Source organism: Hylobates moloch, unplaced genomic scaffold, assembly GCF_009828535.3.
Source record: "Hylobates moloch isolate HMO894 unplaced genomic scaffold, HMol_V3 SCAFFOLD_14, whole genome shotgun sequence".
Classification (NCBI taxonomy): Eukaryota; Metazoa; Chordata; class Mammalia; order Primates; family Hylobatidae; genus Hylobates; species Hylobates moloch.
This window is the reverse complement of record NW_026652289.1, coordinates 41,611,896-41,630,364: the sequence shown is the minus strand read 5'-3', so window position 1 is coordinate 41,630,364 and position 18,469 is coordinate 41,611,896. Positions and strand designations below refer to the sequence as shown.

General features: G+C 44.7%; 1 protein-coding gene across 9 annotated transcripts in view; it reads right to left on the bottom strand.

Moving 5' to 3' along the window:
• NTRK3 (neurotrophic receptor tyrosine kinase 3) overlaps window positions 1-18,469 on the bottom strand; it is a 386,596-nt gene that overhangs the window by 161,284 nt on the left and 206,843 nt on the right. For all 9 annotated transcript variants that reach the window (XM_058428011.1, XM_032175496.2, XM_058428010.1 and 6 more), the window contains one exon: window positions 1,658-1,846. In XM_058428011.1, coding sequence (XP_058283994.1) covers window positions 1,658-1,846 — 189 coding nt within the window. The remainder of the gene's footprint in view (window positions 1-1,657; window positions 1,847-18,469) is intronic.

Genomic DNA, 18,469 nt, shown 5'->3' with positions numbered 1-18,469 from the left:
TCTTCCCTAGGAGCAATGGTTCAGTGTTCACTAATTCGGTGTTCACGGTGACTTCACAGAACACAACTGCTACAGATAATGAGAACCAACTGTATATTGAACATAGCAATGTCTAGGTCTCTGCTCAAATACCAACAGCACCCTAGAAAACTCAGTATCAACCCTATACTGAGCTTGGACCCAGCTATCACCACAGAAGGTCCTTCCTCCCAGCCCTACCCAGGCCAGTCCAGAGGTGAGCCTGATCTGAGACAGGAGATTTAGCCAGAGGTGAACTCATCTTTGTTCTGTGCTTCCCACGGTTTATCTGAAAAACAGGTGTCTCTCTTCCTTGCCCAGCCCTGGTTCAGAACCCAGGTGTCCTTTTTCTGATACCGACAGGGAGCATCTGATACACACTGAGACAGATTCTGGAGAACACCCAAGGTTGGGAGGCAAATGATGACCTTATGCTGACTCAAGCCCAGTCCCTCCCACTGTGACAATGCTCTCCTAAAACTCAGAGCCAGGGAAATGAAGCAAAGGCTGATGGGGGTAGCCCAGTGCACACTCTGCTGTAGGATGAACCAGCAGGAGCAGCAAGAGTTCTGTGAGCTGCAAAGACTGTGCCCCAAGTACAGAGAGCTCCGCCCAGGGGCTGAGCAAGACCAAAAAGCACCTCTTCCTAGGCCCACCCTGCGACCCACTGAGACATGAAGAGAACCCACTGGCAGGAAGCCTGGAGCAGCCACCCAGAGCCTCGGTATTCCTGTCTGTAAGGTGAGGCCTCAACCTAGCTGATCACTTCTGTCCTTCCAGCTCTCAGGCAGGCACAGGTGTCCGTCCCTGTTCTCCAGGAGCTGCTGTGTGCTCTCTTGATGCAGTGCATCATTTCCTGGGGGCAGGAACAGTAGGGGGGCGGTGTGCTTGGGTGTTGCTGGGCCCAGATTGAACCTGGGCACACAGCAGAAGGAACCCTGCTGGATGGACAGCCAAGTCACTGAGGCTTCAGGACCTGAGAGGGGGCCTACCAGGTCTCAGCAGAAGGATAAGGAAAGGGGTTGGAACCAACAGGAGGGGGGAGATGAGAGGGAAACAGGTGCCCTGAGCCCTCTGGTCTGAGTGAGACATCTGCAGTGGAGAGGTAAGAGTTCCTAGCGCTGGGGCCGTGATCTGATTCTCAGAAAGTGCACACTTCGGGGCACTGGAGGGGCAGCTAGAGAGATGTTTCCATTCAAAGTTACTCACCGCCCTTTATTCCCTTCCCCCTCATGGAGGCTTGGGTGGAGGTTCTGGTGAGCTCAGGGGCTGCTGTCTAAACAGAGTCAGGTTATGTTTCCTAGTTACATAGGCCAGGTCTAGAGAGAAGAACAGCCTCGCTGTGTCTCCTGCCTTATTGGGAGCACCTCTCAGCACCCAGGGTCCTGCTGAGCCCAGGTGAAGAAAAGAGGGAAGCAGATTCAGACCCACAGCCCCCCCTTCCCAGAGGACTCTGGTCCCAGGGACTCCTGGCTCAGGCTATTCTTCAAGTTTTGAGACAAACAGGGAGGGTCTCCTAGAAAGTGGGAGGTTGGCAGGTAGCAGGTCACCCTGGAAGGTTCCAAAACCCCAGGTACATGGTCTATCACCAACCACCCTCCCCTCCCCAGGAGGGAGAGCATTCCATCCCAGTACTTACACGTGTCCGGCTTGTGGCAGTTGTGTCCCTGACGGAAGTACTGGGGGTTCTCAATAACAGGGATGCGGGTCATGCCGATGACCACAGTGTCGGGCCCGGCATCCAGTGAGGAGGGCGTGGTGATGCCGTGGTTGATGTGGTGCAGTGGGCTGGCTGAGTCCTCCTCGCCACTGATGACAGCCACGGGACCTGCACACACCAAGAGAGACACAGGACCTGGTGACATCACATCCGGCCAGTTCCCAGCCCTGTCCACAGACAACCCCCAACTACTGTTCCCATCACAAACATTTTCTTATTTTTTCTTTTGGGAGGTGTATTTTATATATATATATATACACACACACACACACACACACACACACACACACACACACATATATATATACACACATATATATATACATTCAGTTGTTTGGGTTTCTGGTATATTTCAGATATTAACCCCTTATCAGATATACATGGCTTACAATTTTTTTTCCATTCTATAGGTTGCCTTTTTTTTTTTCTTTTAAATGAGATAGAGTCTCGCTCCATCACCCAGGCTGGAGGGCAGTGGCGCAATCTTGGCTCACTGCAACCTCTGCCTCCTGGACTCAAGCGATTCTCATGCCTCAGCCTCTCAAGTAGCTGGGATTACAGGCGCCTGCCACCATGCCTGGCTAATTTTTGTACTTTTCATAGAGACAGGATTTTACCATGTTGGCCAGGCTGGTCTCAAACTCCTGACCTCAAGTGATCCACCCACCTCAGCCTCCCAAAGTGCTAGGATTACAGGTGTGAGTCACCACGCCCGGCCCACATTTTCTTTATTAGCAAAATCCACTGGAAGCATATTCCTCGAATGCTCTGTATTCTGAATTCAAAGAACCACCCTAAATTCTCTCTCTTGAGAATTACTCACCTATCAAACCATGGAAACAACTGCAAAACCAAAGTAAACTTAAATGACCCTGGCATAAATTATTTTCACTTTCTCACAAGTCCAAATTAGTTCAAAATAAGAGTTTTAAATACGTTTATTTTCTTATGTAGCAACAATAGGATTTTAAAAATGACCTAGCAGTAGTGTGCACCCTGCACCTTCTCTTCTAGGGAGCTTTAACAATGGCTGATGCTGGATTTCATCCCCAGAGGTTCTGATTCCATTGGTCTGGGGGTGCGAACTGGACATCAGAGTGTGAGAGCTCCCCAGGTGAGTCCCATTTACAATCAGGGTCAAGAACCTCTGATGAGTGGCTCAAAGACCCAGAGCCTCTCCAGCTGGCCACCAGACTCCCAGGGGAGTATCCTGTATCTTTTACCGCACTCAGCCATCAACCCTCCCTTGTTCACAGGGAGATAAGCCCATTGTATTCCTGGACCTAAGCTGAGCCAAGTTTCACAAATGACAGTAACGAAGCTGCATCATGATCTCCATACCAGCAGCTGGGCCAGCTGTTCCACTCTTGAAATATACACATTGACCCAATGGCTTCAAAGAATATCATTTGTGTCTTCATCAATTCCAGTTTCACTCCCGCTTCTTTCTAACCCAAAGAAGAAATCCAGTAAGGACATACAGTTACTCAAAAAGCCCAAGATGGCAAAGATAATTAACGCTGCAGTCTTGGTAGAAGAATGATTCTGTTTGGTGCCATGGTTCTCCCATACATACAAATAAAACTCCTGTAAAGTGAATTAGCTGTGACTGTTTGTGGCTTCATACAACTGGCATTTTAAATGGCTGCTTTGCTAGACACACAGTCCCCAGACAAAGTGCCTGCTGCGATTTGGTTTTGCAGCTTGAACAATATTTCCACTGCAGAAATCCATTACATCTTACTGAAGTTTATGGAGAGAATATTTCCCATCAAATAGCAAGGTGAAGCACCAATGAGGCAGAACTAAATGGGAGACTGGTAAATGCAAACAGAGGACCCTGAATTCCACTCCATCAGCACAGACAGGCTTATTCCAATCCACGACAAATATCTGACTGTGTTTGGAGACCGTATGGAAAAGTAGCTGTAAGTGGTTGCCCAAATACTCACAATAATCACTTGCCTTGCAAAAAAGAAGCCAGTTCCTGAAAACACCTTGTAAACTTTTTGAAAAACTTTGTAGCGAATTCCAGTTAAACAGGGAAAACTAAGCACTGGTTTTTATCCTCTTTCCCTCCTCAAACATATACTAAACATTCCCTCTACTAAAATACAAAAAAAAAAAAAATTCAAAAAATACGTGTGCACAAAGAGGAAGAGAGGTGATAAGAGAAAATAAGATAGTTCAATAATATTTTGGAATTTAAAAAGTCAAAAGAAGAAAGAGGCAAGAGGAGGAAAGAGGAAAGAGGTGAAGAAGAGATGACCAACAGGACTGCCGGGGGAATATTTGCAGGCAGCCAGTTCTGCTGGAAAGGATCACTACGTGAAAGGACAAGAGAGCCAGGAAGGCTGAGGTGGAGTGAGGCTCCAGGCGGGAACAAGGTGCCCCCACCATCACCTTGCTCCCTTCCCACAGGACTCTAGTGGTTTACCCAGAGACATTGAACCCAGAAGGCTCAGGGGAGGGCTGGGATGAAGCATGAAGCTGAGCCCCTTCTTCCTGCAACCCTGCCTCCCCATCACCACAATCTCATCTCATACCAGCACCCTGCAGGAGATTAGAAAATGCATCTCTGGACGAATTCTCTCAAAAAATACCTCTCGGTATGGACATTTGGAGATCTACCAGTGGAAAGTCAAGTTCATTCTGTGATCATGCTACAGTGAAACCTGCCAGTTGGCAAGCCCTACCCACGCACACAAGGCAGAATCGCACTAGCTTTCTAGGGCTCAATTCCTAAATATGAAGAAGCAGTCAAGATCACCAAGCACTTCAGCAAAGCTCAGGCATGGGAGAGCACAAGACAAGTAGACAATCAGCAACCTGCAGGAAACAGAGGCAATGCAGGAAGCAGAAGACTTTCTAAAAAAAAAAAACTACTAATATCCTCAGAGACATCAGCAAAAACACTGCATCTATACAAGCAAGGCAATATTTAAAACGTGAACAATTCGAGGGTAGTGAAGAGACCTTGGAAATTACGATCATCAAAATTTTAAAGTTAAAGGAGAGTGGAAGATAAAGTCAAGAAAACTTCCAGAAAATTAAACAAAGAGGAAAGAGGTGGTAAATAAAAAAGGAAAGATAAGAAAATCAAAGGTTTGATAAAGAGATCCAACATCTAATTAAAAGAAATCCCAGAGAGAGAGAGACAGGGAAAATGAATATGAATAGAAGAGATGAACGGAAAACTAAAAAACTTACGGAAATTTCACCCAAATGACTTACCCAGTTTCCAGCACAATTAACACAAGTGCACAAATACGAATGTATGTGCACATACACGCACATACACACACACACATATATCAAGGCACACAATTACAAAATGCCAGAGCCCTGGAGATAAAGAGAAGTTGCTAAGAGCTTCCAGGCAAGAGGGATACATTTATAAAGGAACAGCGATCAAAAAGACAATGGAATCATTCTCTATAACAATACCACTATTGTTATTATACAGAGCAATTCCTTCAACATTTGGATGGGCAACTTTTTAACCTGGAAATCTACATCTAAAAAAAAAATCAATCCACTGTAAGAGCCAAATAAAAGTATTCGCAAATGTGTAAAAATTTGCCTTGCTTGTCCCCGTCTTAGGATGCATCAGGAAGACGGATGTCAGCAAAACAAGGGGGCAAGCAAGGAAAAGAGGAAGCTGGGGATTTAGTATCATAGAGAGGCAGTCTCAAGCCACAGGGCTGCGGGAAAGAGGTGTCTGGAGCGAGAGATTACAGAATACAATGATGAAGACAGGATCCATGCCCAGGCTGTCTTGTTTACTCCAAAGCTCACAAGCCTTCACTGCAACTACAGACTACTTGCTTTATTAGAATTGTAGACCACGGAGTGCAGGAAGACACAAAGACCACACGCAACAGAAGTTACGCCTCCAACCCCGCCCCTTTCTGTTCTCAGCATTATCGGATGTGGATGGTTATAGTGACATGGAGGAAGGACACAGAAGAGGGAGAAGTTTGAGAAGATACTACATCAAGACTTAAACCTTTTGTGAAAGGCTGTTTCTTTGAATCTGCTCACATAAAATCCATAGATAGCAAGTAGTCAACGAAATGTTCCAAGAGCCTGGGATCTAAAACAGTCTCTACCTTCTCTACCTTATTTGAGGATTTGAAAAACCTGGGGTAAGATCCATAGATGGAAGTGTTCTGCCAAAGACTCCCAAGCCGCGGGAAGGAATAAGATCACCCAGGAAGACCTGATAGAGATAAAAGAATAAAGCCAGACATCAGAGCCCTGGGGACCCCAATACTTAAAATGTGGGCATTAGAAGGGGAGCAAGGAAAAAGAGAACTGCCAGAGATGTGGAAGGAAACCAGAAAAGGATACTGTCCTAGAATTCAAAGGAGGAGGCCAGGCGCAGTGGCTTACGCCTGTAATTCCAACACTTTGGGAGGCCGAGGTGAGCAGATCATGTGAGGTGAGGCATTCCAGATCAGACTGGCCAACAAAGTGAAACCCAGTCACTACTAAAAATACAAAAATTAGCTGGGTGTGTTGGTGCATGCCTGTGATCCCAGCTACTAGAGAGGCTGAGGCAGGAGAATCGCTTGAACCTGGCAGTCGGAGATTGCAGTGACCTGAGATGGCACCCACTGCACTCTAGCCTGGCAACAGAGCAAGACTCCCTCTCAAAAAAACAAAAGAAAGAAAGCAAGAAAGCATTCAAAGAAGGAGAGTGTCTAGAAGTTCAAGAGACACATACACTGAGCACAAATAGGATTAAGCTTGCAAATGAGCCACTGTGTTGGAAAATGTGTAGGCGACCTTAATGAGAGAAGTTTCCATGGAATGTTAAGGAAAAGTCAAATTATAGTGAGTTGAGGAGTTAGGTGGAGAAATCCTGATCATTGTAATAATTTTCATTATTGAATGCTTCCTACACATCAGGCTCTGTAAAGGTAGTTAATCTCATAATGCCTCTGTGACATTGGTACCATTATTTTCCCCATTTTAAAGATGGGGGCATTATGGCACAGAGCAGTGACCTGCCCAAGGGCAGATGCCTAGCAAAGAAGTGGTGATGCTGGAATTCAAACTCACAGTCCGGCCCCAGAGCCTATGCTCATAACCCTCCACCAGCACTGCCTCCCTGAAAGTGCAGCCTGTGGGGGAAAGAATTTATGCAAAGGGATACTTGATCAATTCTGGTACATTATCCTCCTCATAAGCAGCTGCCTTCAATTGCAGCTCCCCAAGACCCTTTTTAAAGATGTTCCTCTTGACCCTTGAAAATTGGGACGGGAGTGAGTCACCTCATTAGACTCACCCAGACAGATTACAGATAATTCATCATGTCTTCTTCCCAGCACTGTTGAATGTTCCTATTAAGCTATATCCACAGCAGAAAAGAGCATCACACCATCAGACTCTTGCCCCATTCCCAAGGCCCTCTTACTCAGCTTTGCTCTTCCATAAACCACATTCCTTAAAAGAAAACCCAATAAAAAGCACATAGGCCCATCACTTCAAAGGATGTAAGAGGAAGCCTCTGCAACTTGCCCCTGCCTGCTTGTGTCTGAGTCCAGTAGGGCTCCTTATAGGGCTACGGCTGGCACTGGGTCAAGACGAGTCTTCCTTGGACAGGGCTGTTCTAGGTATGTAGCAGCCCTAGACCTGGGCATGAAAAGCCATCTCAGCTTCATCAGCCATAACAAATGCACCACTCTGCAGAGGATGCTGATCATGAGGGAGGCTGTGCATGGGTAAGGGCATGGGGTAGATGGGAAATCTCTGTATCTTTTACTTGATTTTGCTGTGGACCTAAAATCACTCTAAAAATAAAGTCTAAAAGACAAAAATTTTAAAATGTAAAAAAAAAGGCCAGTCTCCCCACAAAACACACACACATTTCCAAACATCCCTTGTGGTGATGGAGCTATGCCAGGTTGAGAACCACTGATAGAGACACCAACATGTTACTCCATGAAACTCTGGCCAGTTCTCACACCACTTGCCTCAGGGGAAAACTCACAGATCTGTAGCCCCTCTAGGGGAGGAAGCATTTGTTCTCACTGAGATTGTTATTACCTTAATAACCACAGTGAAGAATTTGTTAAGATACTGAAGGAGGGAAAAGTAATAGGGGGAAAAATATCTCAACTGTCTGGGCAGCTTTCTTCTATTTTCTTGAAGCTGCTGAGGTAGATGGCAGGTCAAGAGGAGTGAAGCTTTGATGTCTACTGAGCCCTCAACAGACACACACATACACACACACACACAGACACACACAGCCCACCTACTACCTGTTATCGGCCTCTCTGCTGTCACTAATCCATTCCAAATTACACAATTACTTTGTTATGCAACACTAATAATCAAAAAGAAGAGAAACATTCTCATAGCCTTTCTAGTAAATGCAAGCTTTGGAGAGTGACCCTCAAGGGAACAGAGGTCTGCACAGACTCTCAATATCATGTTATTCTCTTCTAAAATTGGTGCCTTGTTTTTTTCTTCAGATCCATGGTGGGTTTTATTCTTCCAAGCATACCATAACAGGATCATTGGATAATTGGAGAAACTCAGTGGCCCTGACAGGGGTCTTTCCTCACAGAATGGTCCATACTGTCTGTTCAGAAACTTTTCCTCCCCTCCCTGTTCTTCCACAGGGGAAAAATGAGGGTGTAGAGCAAGGAATGGCTCCAATTCCATAAATGGTTTATTCCAAGGTGGGATTCAGGTTCCCAGATGTTTGAAATGCTTGTTCCCCAGTCTGTAAAGAAATAGCACTTGAATATAAATTTAATTTCCTCAGCAAGGCCATTTTTATGCTTTCTGCAGAAAGGATACACCCACCAGCAGTTTTGCCATGAGAGTACACCGGACAAAGGAGACAGGGTCATTTATAACCTGACATGTCCACCCTACTGCTGTGTCTGGTTTCCATTGGCTGGAATGGGACCTCACATTCTATATTTGTCCTGATTGGCTAGCAACTTAGAACTTTTTTAAAAAGGCAAAGGCAGAGGAGAACAAAGGAAAGAGGAAGTAAATTGTGAAATGCTGAGAAAGGTAAAAACACCTTCAAATAAGGAAGAGGAACAGGCTATGCTTGGACCAGTATAAGCATGCCAGGGCAGATATTTAGGCTAAATTGTGGGAGCTAAGAACATAAAGTACATTGATTTCTTTATTATGGCTAGCAGATATTTAAGAATGTTAGCACAGGACTTTGAATACATTTTGCTTCTAAGAGAAGTTACTATTTATTGCTAATTAGATGGGGAGGAAAGTCTTTGAAGAGGAACCTCTATTTCACTTTTTACACAGAGAAAGCAAAACTTTCCGATGGCAACAATGGAGAGAGAACTTCACTGCAGTAGCATGAACTTCCACCCAGGTGGGCTGAGCCCCAGTCCCAAGAGAGGAGCCTGGGACAACAAGTCACCATGAGGACCTGTGGGTACACCACCATTCTGCAGAAGCCTTTGGTGACTCCAGGGAAAGTTTTTCTCAAGGTTCATAATGCAGAAAGAGAGAGGGAAAGAGGCGGATCACAAAAAATGAAGGAAGAAAAAGGAGTGGACTCCCAGGGAATGCACTGACACATCAATAATCACTCCCTCTTTCAGATCGGGGAAAGACTGCCTTTGAATCATTTTCTCAAATGCCCTACCATTGGCTCTAAAACTCCTTTCTCTTCCAGCAACTCTATGACTTACAGAGCATTGACAATTCTCAGAAATGTGGCCCCAAGAAAATCCAGCCACTGGCCCAACCCTAGGGCATTTGCCCAGCCAACGTGTAGAAGTGGTTCTTCTCCAAATTCCAAAGGAGCGACAGAACCCCAAGGATGCTGGGATCCCTGTGGTTTACAAGAAAAGGGAAGATGGAGGGAAAATAAAACTGACATTAATTAAATACCAACTACTTGCCGGATATATTGCTGGGCATTTTGTTCTCATCTCATTTGATCCTCAACAACTACCATTATTCTCATTTAATCAACAACAAAACCGATCCTCAAATAAGTTTATTTTCAAAAATCACCTAGTCAGGAAGTGGTGGAACCTGTATTTCAAGCCATTTTGTTTGACTCCAAAGTTCTGCGTCTTCCCACCAAACTACCCATTTTCTCAACAGTATAGCTGACACCAAGTATTTTTCACAAACAGAGAGTGCTTGGTGTGAATACATGAGCCTATATACAGAAGGCGAGATGCCAGCTCCCCTGTGGTTGGGGCTAAATCAGTGCATCTAAGGATGGACTGCCAAATATTTTCAGGGTTGGACCAGCCCACATAAAATAGCTCTGGGCTGACAAGTCCAACAGACAGACTTAAATTGTATAATTCCAATGCCAGAATCGATTTCTGTACTCCTTCCTTTACACTTGTACGTCCTTCCAAAGTAGGGTTGGGGGGCAGCAATCTCACTTCCCAACTCAGAAAGCCCTCTTGGGAGCTGTGGTAAGCATAACTGCTATTTATTGAGTATATCCAGGAACTAACTAGGACTGCAGTTTTGTGGACCACCTTGAAGTTAAACAGTACCCCCATCACTTTCTTTGGAATGAAAAGTGAGCAGAAGTGAGGATGCATCACTCCCACATGGAAGCTTGAAGATCCAGTGTGACTTGCCACATTCCCTTTTTCCTGGGTTGGCATTTGTGGAAGCATGAAGCAGAACCCCACTCAGCCCCAGTCACTCAGTGAGGCCAACTTAGACGCAAGGGCTCCGCCAACACCTGGTGCAGCCATGGTGACGTGTGAAATGCAGCACCATTGTTTTAAGCAGTTGTGATTGGTGGGGGTGCTGTCTATCACATCTCCACATTTACCAATGGTACTTTAATTTCTTCATTCAGACACTTTGCATGCTTCACACCATCTTCAGCAAGTCTCCTCAGAATTCCCTCATGCAAAAAAAAAAAAAGGGCTTGTCGTCCTCAATGATATAATCCATTTTAAAATGCCTCCTCCCCACTCTCTGTCCCAAAGTTGAGCTCAAATCTTCTGTTCCACAGAGTCAGATCATGACCACCTAGATCTGACTTGGGTAGCAGAAGCAAATAAGCCTGCATGGGTCTCATGCTTTTTTAATGTGTCAGAATGAAGCAAACAAGCCAAACTTTGGATTAAGAAAATGATTTTTTTAAAACCTCAACCTTTTCCTACTGATAGAAATCAAACACTGACATGTCCCTGGTGGGCGAGAGCTTCGCATCAACAAATCTGGGAGCAGGAACTCATAAAACGGAATAAGTGGAAGCACAACAAACACAATTAAAAATCCAGCCATGCTCAGAGAGGCATTCCATTTACTGTCTCATAAAAAGAGCCTGGTCCTCAGAGGCAAACAAAAGAAAATCAATTTCTTAATTTTTATTGGCAGATGTGGGACAGAGGCCAAGTGAACATGGGCTGTGCTCAAGAGCAGACCTGGGGACTAGTCATGGCCTTCTGTTCCTAGACCTGTTCCTCTGGCCCTCACCTCTCTGCCTCCTCCAGCTTCCAGACAGACTCTGCCCTCTGTGGTCTCCGGAGCACGCGGGGTCCTGCAGGCAGCACAGCAAGGCATGCCCTCCGCACTTCTCCGCTCCTCTCCCTGAATCATTTCCCAAAAGATAAGCTTTATTCTCTGGCTGGAATTCCCTCCCAGCCTCTTACAGGAACCAAAGGCATTGTTCATGCCTCGCAGCATTCATAGCTTGGAGGTATCACTTGGCAATTGAAAATGATGTTGCTCATCAACCAGCCCAAGAACACTCACTTAAGGACTGGGAAGGCAGGATGGGTATTCGGACTCGGCTTCTCTTACCTCCCTTAATCATCACCACAACCCTGGGGGGTAGATCCTCTTATCCCCAGTGATGTAGTTGAGGAAATTCAAGCTCAAGGCTTCATAATTTGCCCAGTCACACAGTTAATAAATGGTAAGCAGATCCACATCTATCTGACTTCAAAGTCTGGGCTCATTTCACTGCAGCACCATGCTGCCCCACCCTCCAGTATTGTTTTTCTAACAATAGGACAAGTCAGCCACATTCTCCTTCCCACTCCCAACCTTTACTCTCTTGAAATTCATTTGTAAGAGAACTGGCTTTGTTTAGGGGAGAAGCCCATGACATTTCCAGGAAACTTCAAACCCACAACTGTGGCACAAGGATATAGCTGTCAGGGGCAACCAGAAATTCATAGCACAGGAATGGCCGGCAGCAAGGGGTGTAAGAATGTCAAAACAAGCATCCTGGAGGGAAGGCAGATGCCATCAGACTTCTCCAAAGACTCTTTGTACAGACAGTAATTCAGACCACCCCAGGCATCAACAGGAAGTGAGTAGTTACATTCTGATTGCACATATAAGGTGAATGGAATACAAAATGCTGGGTTTTTGGTCCGAGGCCCCATAAAGAGATCATAGTTCAAATTTCAACATGTCTAATTTCAGTTCTAGCCACTATGGCTAGCTAGTGTTATCTCAAAATAGAGACATTTATTTTCCCTAAAGATTTATCTGTAACTTTCCCCCAACTTCCTGGGGACTTTTGAAGACTGGGAGGAAACATCACTTGAGGTCATGCAGTGCCAGGGGCTGCCACGTTGAATCGCTACAGTCCCCATGCCTTCACCCACTCACATCATGTCCCTTTTGGCACTTGCATGATCTGATTTCAACATCAAGACCAAGAGAATAAGAACCCAAACTCCTGAGGGCTAAGCCCAAATGCCTCTGACTTTACGGAGGTCACAGGAGGGAAATCTAATATCTAAAACCCCACTAGGTGATCCTGGATGGCTTCAATATGAAGTTCTTTCAAATTAAAGTGAGGCACAATGAGTTAGAAGAGAGAGAGAGAGAACTGATGCAAAAAGAAGAAAATCCTTTTCTGGAGGAACTTGGGGTCTTATAGGCACTGGCTGATGTAAGACTTCCTAACTAGATATGTCACCCACAGTTGTATGGGTCTCATACACTGCAACAGGGTATCCAGGGTATGTCTGAAGAAAACCCTTTTCCCAGTATTTCTAAATACACATGGAGTGATACCATGGCATATCGTCACTCCCAGAAAAGTCAGAGTGATGATCTGAAATACCTGTGCAGTAAAACATGATAATAATAGCTGAGGTCTACTGTCACTTGTTGACCAACACTGGTCACTTGTTGGCACTGTACTGGGCTCTGTGTGATCCTGTCCAATGCTCACAGTGGTTCAGTAAAGTGGGTCCTATAATTAGAGTCAGAGCAGTTAAGCAGTCTGCCTAAGGTCACATAGCTAGTAGGTAGCAGTGTCATGATTCTAACTGGAGCTGTGGGATTCCCAAGTCTATGTTCTTTTCTTTTCTTTTTTTTTTTTTTTTTGAGATAGAGTCTTGCTCTGTTGCCCAGGCTGGAGTGCAGTGACGTGACCTCAGCTCACTGTAAGCTCCACCTCCTGGGTTCACGCCATTCTCCTGCCTTAGCTTCCGAGTAGCTGAGACTACAGGCGCCTTCCACCAAGCCCGGCTAATTTTTTTGTATTTTTAGTAGAGAAGGGGTTTCACCATGTTGGCCAGGATGGTCTCCTCTATCCTGGATATCTCTGAATTTCATTGAGTCCCTAGTAAAGTCCCTTTAAGAGAGCAGGCAATTACAAAATATATGTTGCCCCAGGTGCTACCCCAGACATCGGTAAGCATTGCCTCTCCAAAGATATGAGCCTTCCTAGAGATGCCATAACAACTACAACAAAACGCAAACTAGGTGACTTAAAACAACAGAGTTATTCTCTACAGTTCTGGAGGCTAGCAGTTGGAAATCAAGGTACCAGCCAGGCCATGGTCCCTGAGACTCTGGATAGAATCCCTCCTTGCCTCCACCAAGCTTCTGTTGGTGGCTGCAAATCTTTGTCATTCCTTGGCTTTTTAATACATCACTCTGACCTCTGTCATCATGTGGCCTTCTCCTCTCATCGCATGGCATCTTCCTCTTTGTGTGTGTCTGTTTCTGTGTCTCTTCTCTTTTTATAAGGTCCTCAGTCAAATTAGATCAAGGGCTCACTCTATTCCTGTATCACTTCATCTTAACTTAAATCTTAATTCCATCTGCAAAGAGGCTATTTCCAAATAAAGTCACATGAACAGGTACTAGTGATTAAGACTTCAACATATCTTTTTGCAGGACACAACTCAACCCACAGCACCATGTCTCCCATATGCCTAATCTTCAGCACCCAGGCTGGAGCATCATCGGCAGGCACAGGGGATGAAACAGCATTATAAGGATGGTGATAGATGTGGAGGAATCTCAGGCTCTGAGTGAACTGGGAGTTCAATCTATGGGCATTTGATCTCCCAAGAGCAGCTCCCCAGGAACTGTAGCAATATGTACCCTCTAGAATCCCTGAAAGTGACCTACAGACTATAGTTCATGATTCATGCCACACCTTCCAGACGGGTCTTTCCTGCCCATGTGCTCACCAAATACCTCCTCCTGCGCTGGACCCTGAGCTAGGGACTAGAAAAGGGGAGAAAAAAAGACACAACCCCAGCCTGAACAGGTCTCCAGGTCTACAGGTGGGACACACAAATAAACCAACAGAGATGACACATAGGAAGAGCACCATGTTACAGGTGCGCTCAGGACATAAGGCAGCACCCGAGACAGTTATCCAGGGAAGGACAGAGAGGAAGGCAGTACAGGGAAGGACACCTCACCCAGCAAACACATTAGCCTAGAGCTCCATCTGCCCACACCCTTCATCCTTGTCCCACCCCAGAGGACTTGTCTAGCCTCCTGTTCCACAGATCCTCTCTGTTTTCTCAGGGGGGGTCACCTTCATGGCACCTTGAACCTTGGCTGCTGTCTCTTCTCCCAACACACCTGGACAGCAGCTGGGAAAGGGCCCCAGCAGCCTCTATTAATCTCTTGGCTCACTCATCCCTTTCACAGACATGCCATAAAAATGATAAAAGCATTTCATTCGAACAGCGCTGCAGCAGGAATGGCGAGGGTACAGAGGGTCGATTGATTTCCAGCATGTGCAGGTATAAACGCAACACCAAAATCAATTGAAATAACACTGCATCAGTTCTGTGATCTCTTCCCTCATACGGCACGCTTTATATACTGTAGTACCTGCTCCTGTCTACACGCCTGCCCTGGCCGCCCTGCAGCGGCTCCGTGGGCAAGGCTGACAGCTGACACCCACAGGGCCATGTTCTCTAAGCCCCTTCAGTCACACAGTGAAAGGCAATGAGGTTCCATGCATGCCCACCAGCAGACCCTCATAAACATACCGGAAATCCCATGTACACTCCCTGAACAAGAATGTGTATGAACTCACACATGAACTAGTACCACGTGGCTGCTCATTGAACAGGTGTGTAAGGAGACTTACTGGTCTGCATTTCTTTACAATTTTATACCTTCTTCCATCTCACCAGATAAAATATTTCCATAAGTGATGTATATAATATACTTATGTGTAATATACCCAGGAATATTCAACACCCAAACAGAATACCCCAAAAAGGTGTGGTGAGGTAGATGGTGGGGAGATTCTATAGTAGTGAGTTAGCCCTGGTATCAAGGGAAAAAAAATCCAAAGATCTCATCTGAAAATGCATAAATGCATATTCTTTTGAAATTTTGTGACTTCTCACAATCAGTTTATAGTATTATTCTTGTACTGATGTCTAGATCAGGTTATATTATTAAACTGGCCAATTCAATAAAACTCCTCACCTTCACGGTATCTCCTCATCAAAGTCTGTTTCTTCATGCATCCATTAACCTAAAAATGGTTCAGGTAAGAAATTGAAGCCTGCCAAAAAGGGAGTATCTCCTCATTCAGTTCAGAGATGTCTGGTTCTATTAAAAGGAGGGTGACCACACATCCTGATTTGCCCAGGACAGTCTGTTTATTTTTATCTGTTGCTCCAGCATCATCATGAATAGAGCCCCTTTTGGTCTGGATGAAAAATGATGTAGTAAGCCTAATAAAAAGTAACTTAGGCCTCCTGTGTGTGGGAGTGGAAGGTGGAGAAAAGATAGTCATGGGTGGAATCAACTGCTGTTTTGAACTCCAGACACTAGTGATGCAATATCACAAGTAAAGCAGTGAACCACCCTAGCCAACATGTCTCCATCCTAATCTCCTAAACTCCCTTTGAAGCAGTCTATAGAGGGGCCTAGCATGTATCCTCAGAATATCCATATAGGACATTGTCCTTCTTAGACAGTCAATAAATATCATTTGATGACAACGACGCAGTCATTGATTTTCCACTCCCTCTTCCCCCTCTGTTCACTTCTCCCTGCCCCCTTCCTCAGGGTATAGGTCAATCAATCTTAGGCCATCTTGATCTACTTGGAAAGCTTAACTGCCATGAAGCTAAACCACTTGTCCTCTGGCTCCAATCTCTTAGAGAAATTAGTGCCAATGGAAGTGTCAGTATCAATTTCATAATGTTATTGGATGAAGGCAAGGCTGGGCAAAGTCCCATATTCCTGACGGGCTATCAAAGTGATGAGGATTATGGGTAAGGAGACAGACAGCTCTGACAGGAGAGGCAATGACTCAAGAGCAATTAGACTGACAAGACTATCTTTGAGCCCCATCACTTAATGCTGACACGGGTACGTTCCCCACAGAGATGTAGAATGTGGGATGCAGGTTTTTCCTGGTGTCTACAGGGGTAATTGGAGAGCCTGGAGGCTTGCAAAGCAGCCTTTGGCCCTACACCTCTCTGAACAAAGGGTTCCAACACAATAGTATGATTTTGCTCTCATGATGGGACGACTGAATATCTGGCCCCTCCTTTTCCTTTCCTTCCTTTTCCTGCCTTCTAAAGAAAATGTCAAGATAAAATGTAGGCTATGTATTTAAATTTAACTCCTTTGCAGAGTCAGGGGAAGACTTGGGATTATTAAAATGAAAATCAAGATCTTGTAAAAGTCAAACCATCTTAGCAGGAAAGGAGATTTATCCTGGAAGACAAGAGCAACAGATGGTTGCCACAAGGGTCCTGAGTTCTAATCCAAGCTCTTACCCCAGCACTGCTGTAAATACAACTGTGTGCAATCGGGAAGGTGTCACCTTATCTCTGTGAGGCTCCAAGTTCCTCCTGTAAGGTCAACCATAACCTCCCGCTACCCTACAACACTGAGGAAATGAAATGCCAGCAGTGTCAAGGGCAAATGAGGAATCAGAGAAGGATATATTTTAAGACCTGGTGAGGTGTGTAGAAATTGCTTTTCCTCTGTGCTTGATAGAAGATGCACAGAAGCAACCCTGGAGCTGAGAATGCAGTGCAAGGTGGTGCTGAAGAGAGAGAAAAGCAAGTCTTGTCTCCTGCTCAAATGGACCGCATGCAAGAGGCATGGAAGTGATGTTTCGAATACTTACATAGTGTGCCTAGTCTATTTTCAGTCCTTAACAGTTTATTTCCCCTAGTTTTCAAGAGTTTATGTTCCCAGGGCAGCAGGCATAATTTTGAGCCTGTGAGGTTACAGCTATTTAACAGGTTTGCTTTATTATTTTTTAATTGCTTAACAATATTGTTCGTTGGTGTTCTATTAAAAACCCCACAGTGTTTTATAATGGAATTTAAAATTCATGTAATTTTAAAGTGTCCACTTCAGAATGGTGTGTGTGTTTATGGGGTTCACTAACACTAATATTAATTAGCCGATCCTGACACTGACCTAAGCATTTAAGCTAAGCAAAATGATATATGTAAAAGGTCAGTATGTAGAAAGCCTTATCTGAATAATGTCAACCCTGGCCAAGAGGCTGTTGTCAATATTATCTGAAACTGCTGAGTTCCCAAACACACTCAGAATATTGGCCTAATATGCAAATGTGTGAGTCAGGGGATTCCTCCCAAGGTGCCTTTAAATAGCAGGCCCTTTAAAGGCACTGTGGTGCAGCTGAGGGTATTTTAAGATCATTAACCAATTGAAAGAGAGGTTGGGAGCAGAGAAACTTGAAGTGTTAGAAGTTTCTGCTAATCGAATATGGTTCAGAATCAATGATTATGCATCTCTGCAACTGCCAGAGAAAGCTATAGGAAAGCATTAGACAGTGAAGAAGTTTTGCTAGGCACACACTTGGCATTGTGCTCCTGACGCTGATAGATGCAAAACTTCACACTCAACAATTTTAGAAACATATCTGTTGGGAAACTCTGAATGGGCTATTGACTATTTTCACATAATAGTATCTTTGTGAAGGCACAGGCATTCATTAAACCAACAATTTGCCCCTGAATTTTTTTAATGCAGTTAAGCACCAAGAATATAAACAGGAGAACTTCCAAAGAGAAGTAAAGAAAGTGTCAATATAATATCAGGATTTTCTTCACTGTCCTTCCCTATTGTTGGCATGAATTCAAAGGCACATGTGTCCCAGGCTACAGGGGAAAACTAGACTTTTACAGGTGGGATTCCAACAAGATGCTTCTCAAAGTCTCCACGTTACAATCCTTAAACTAATAAATGGCATTTATTTTAAAAATGGATGACTTCTAACGGGCCTGGGTACCATTCCCATCTTGGCCTGGGCTCACAGCGTATTTATATATGGAATGTTTTCTACCTCAGATATTAGACATGTATCTTTTTAAAGTTTAGCTAGGTAGATTGAGTAATCAATATACACCGTGTGTGTGTGTGTGTGTGTGTGTGTGTGTGTGTGTGTGTGTGTTTGTATGGAAAGCATAACTGAATAGTATACACACACTCACATACACAAATAAATCAGATAGTATTTATGGAAAATCC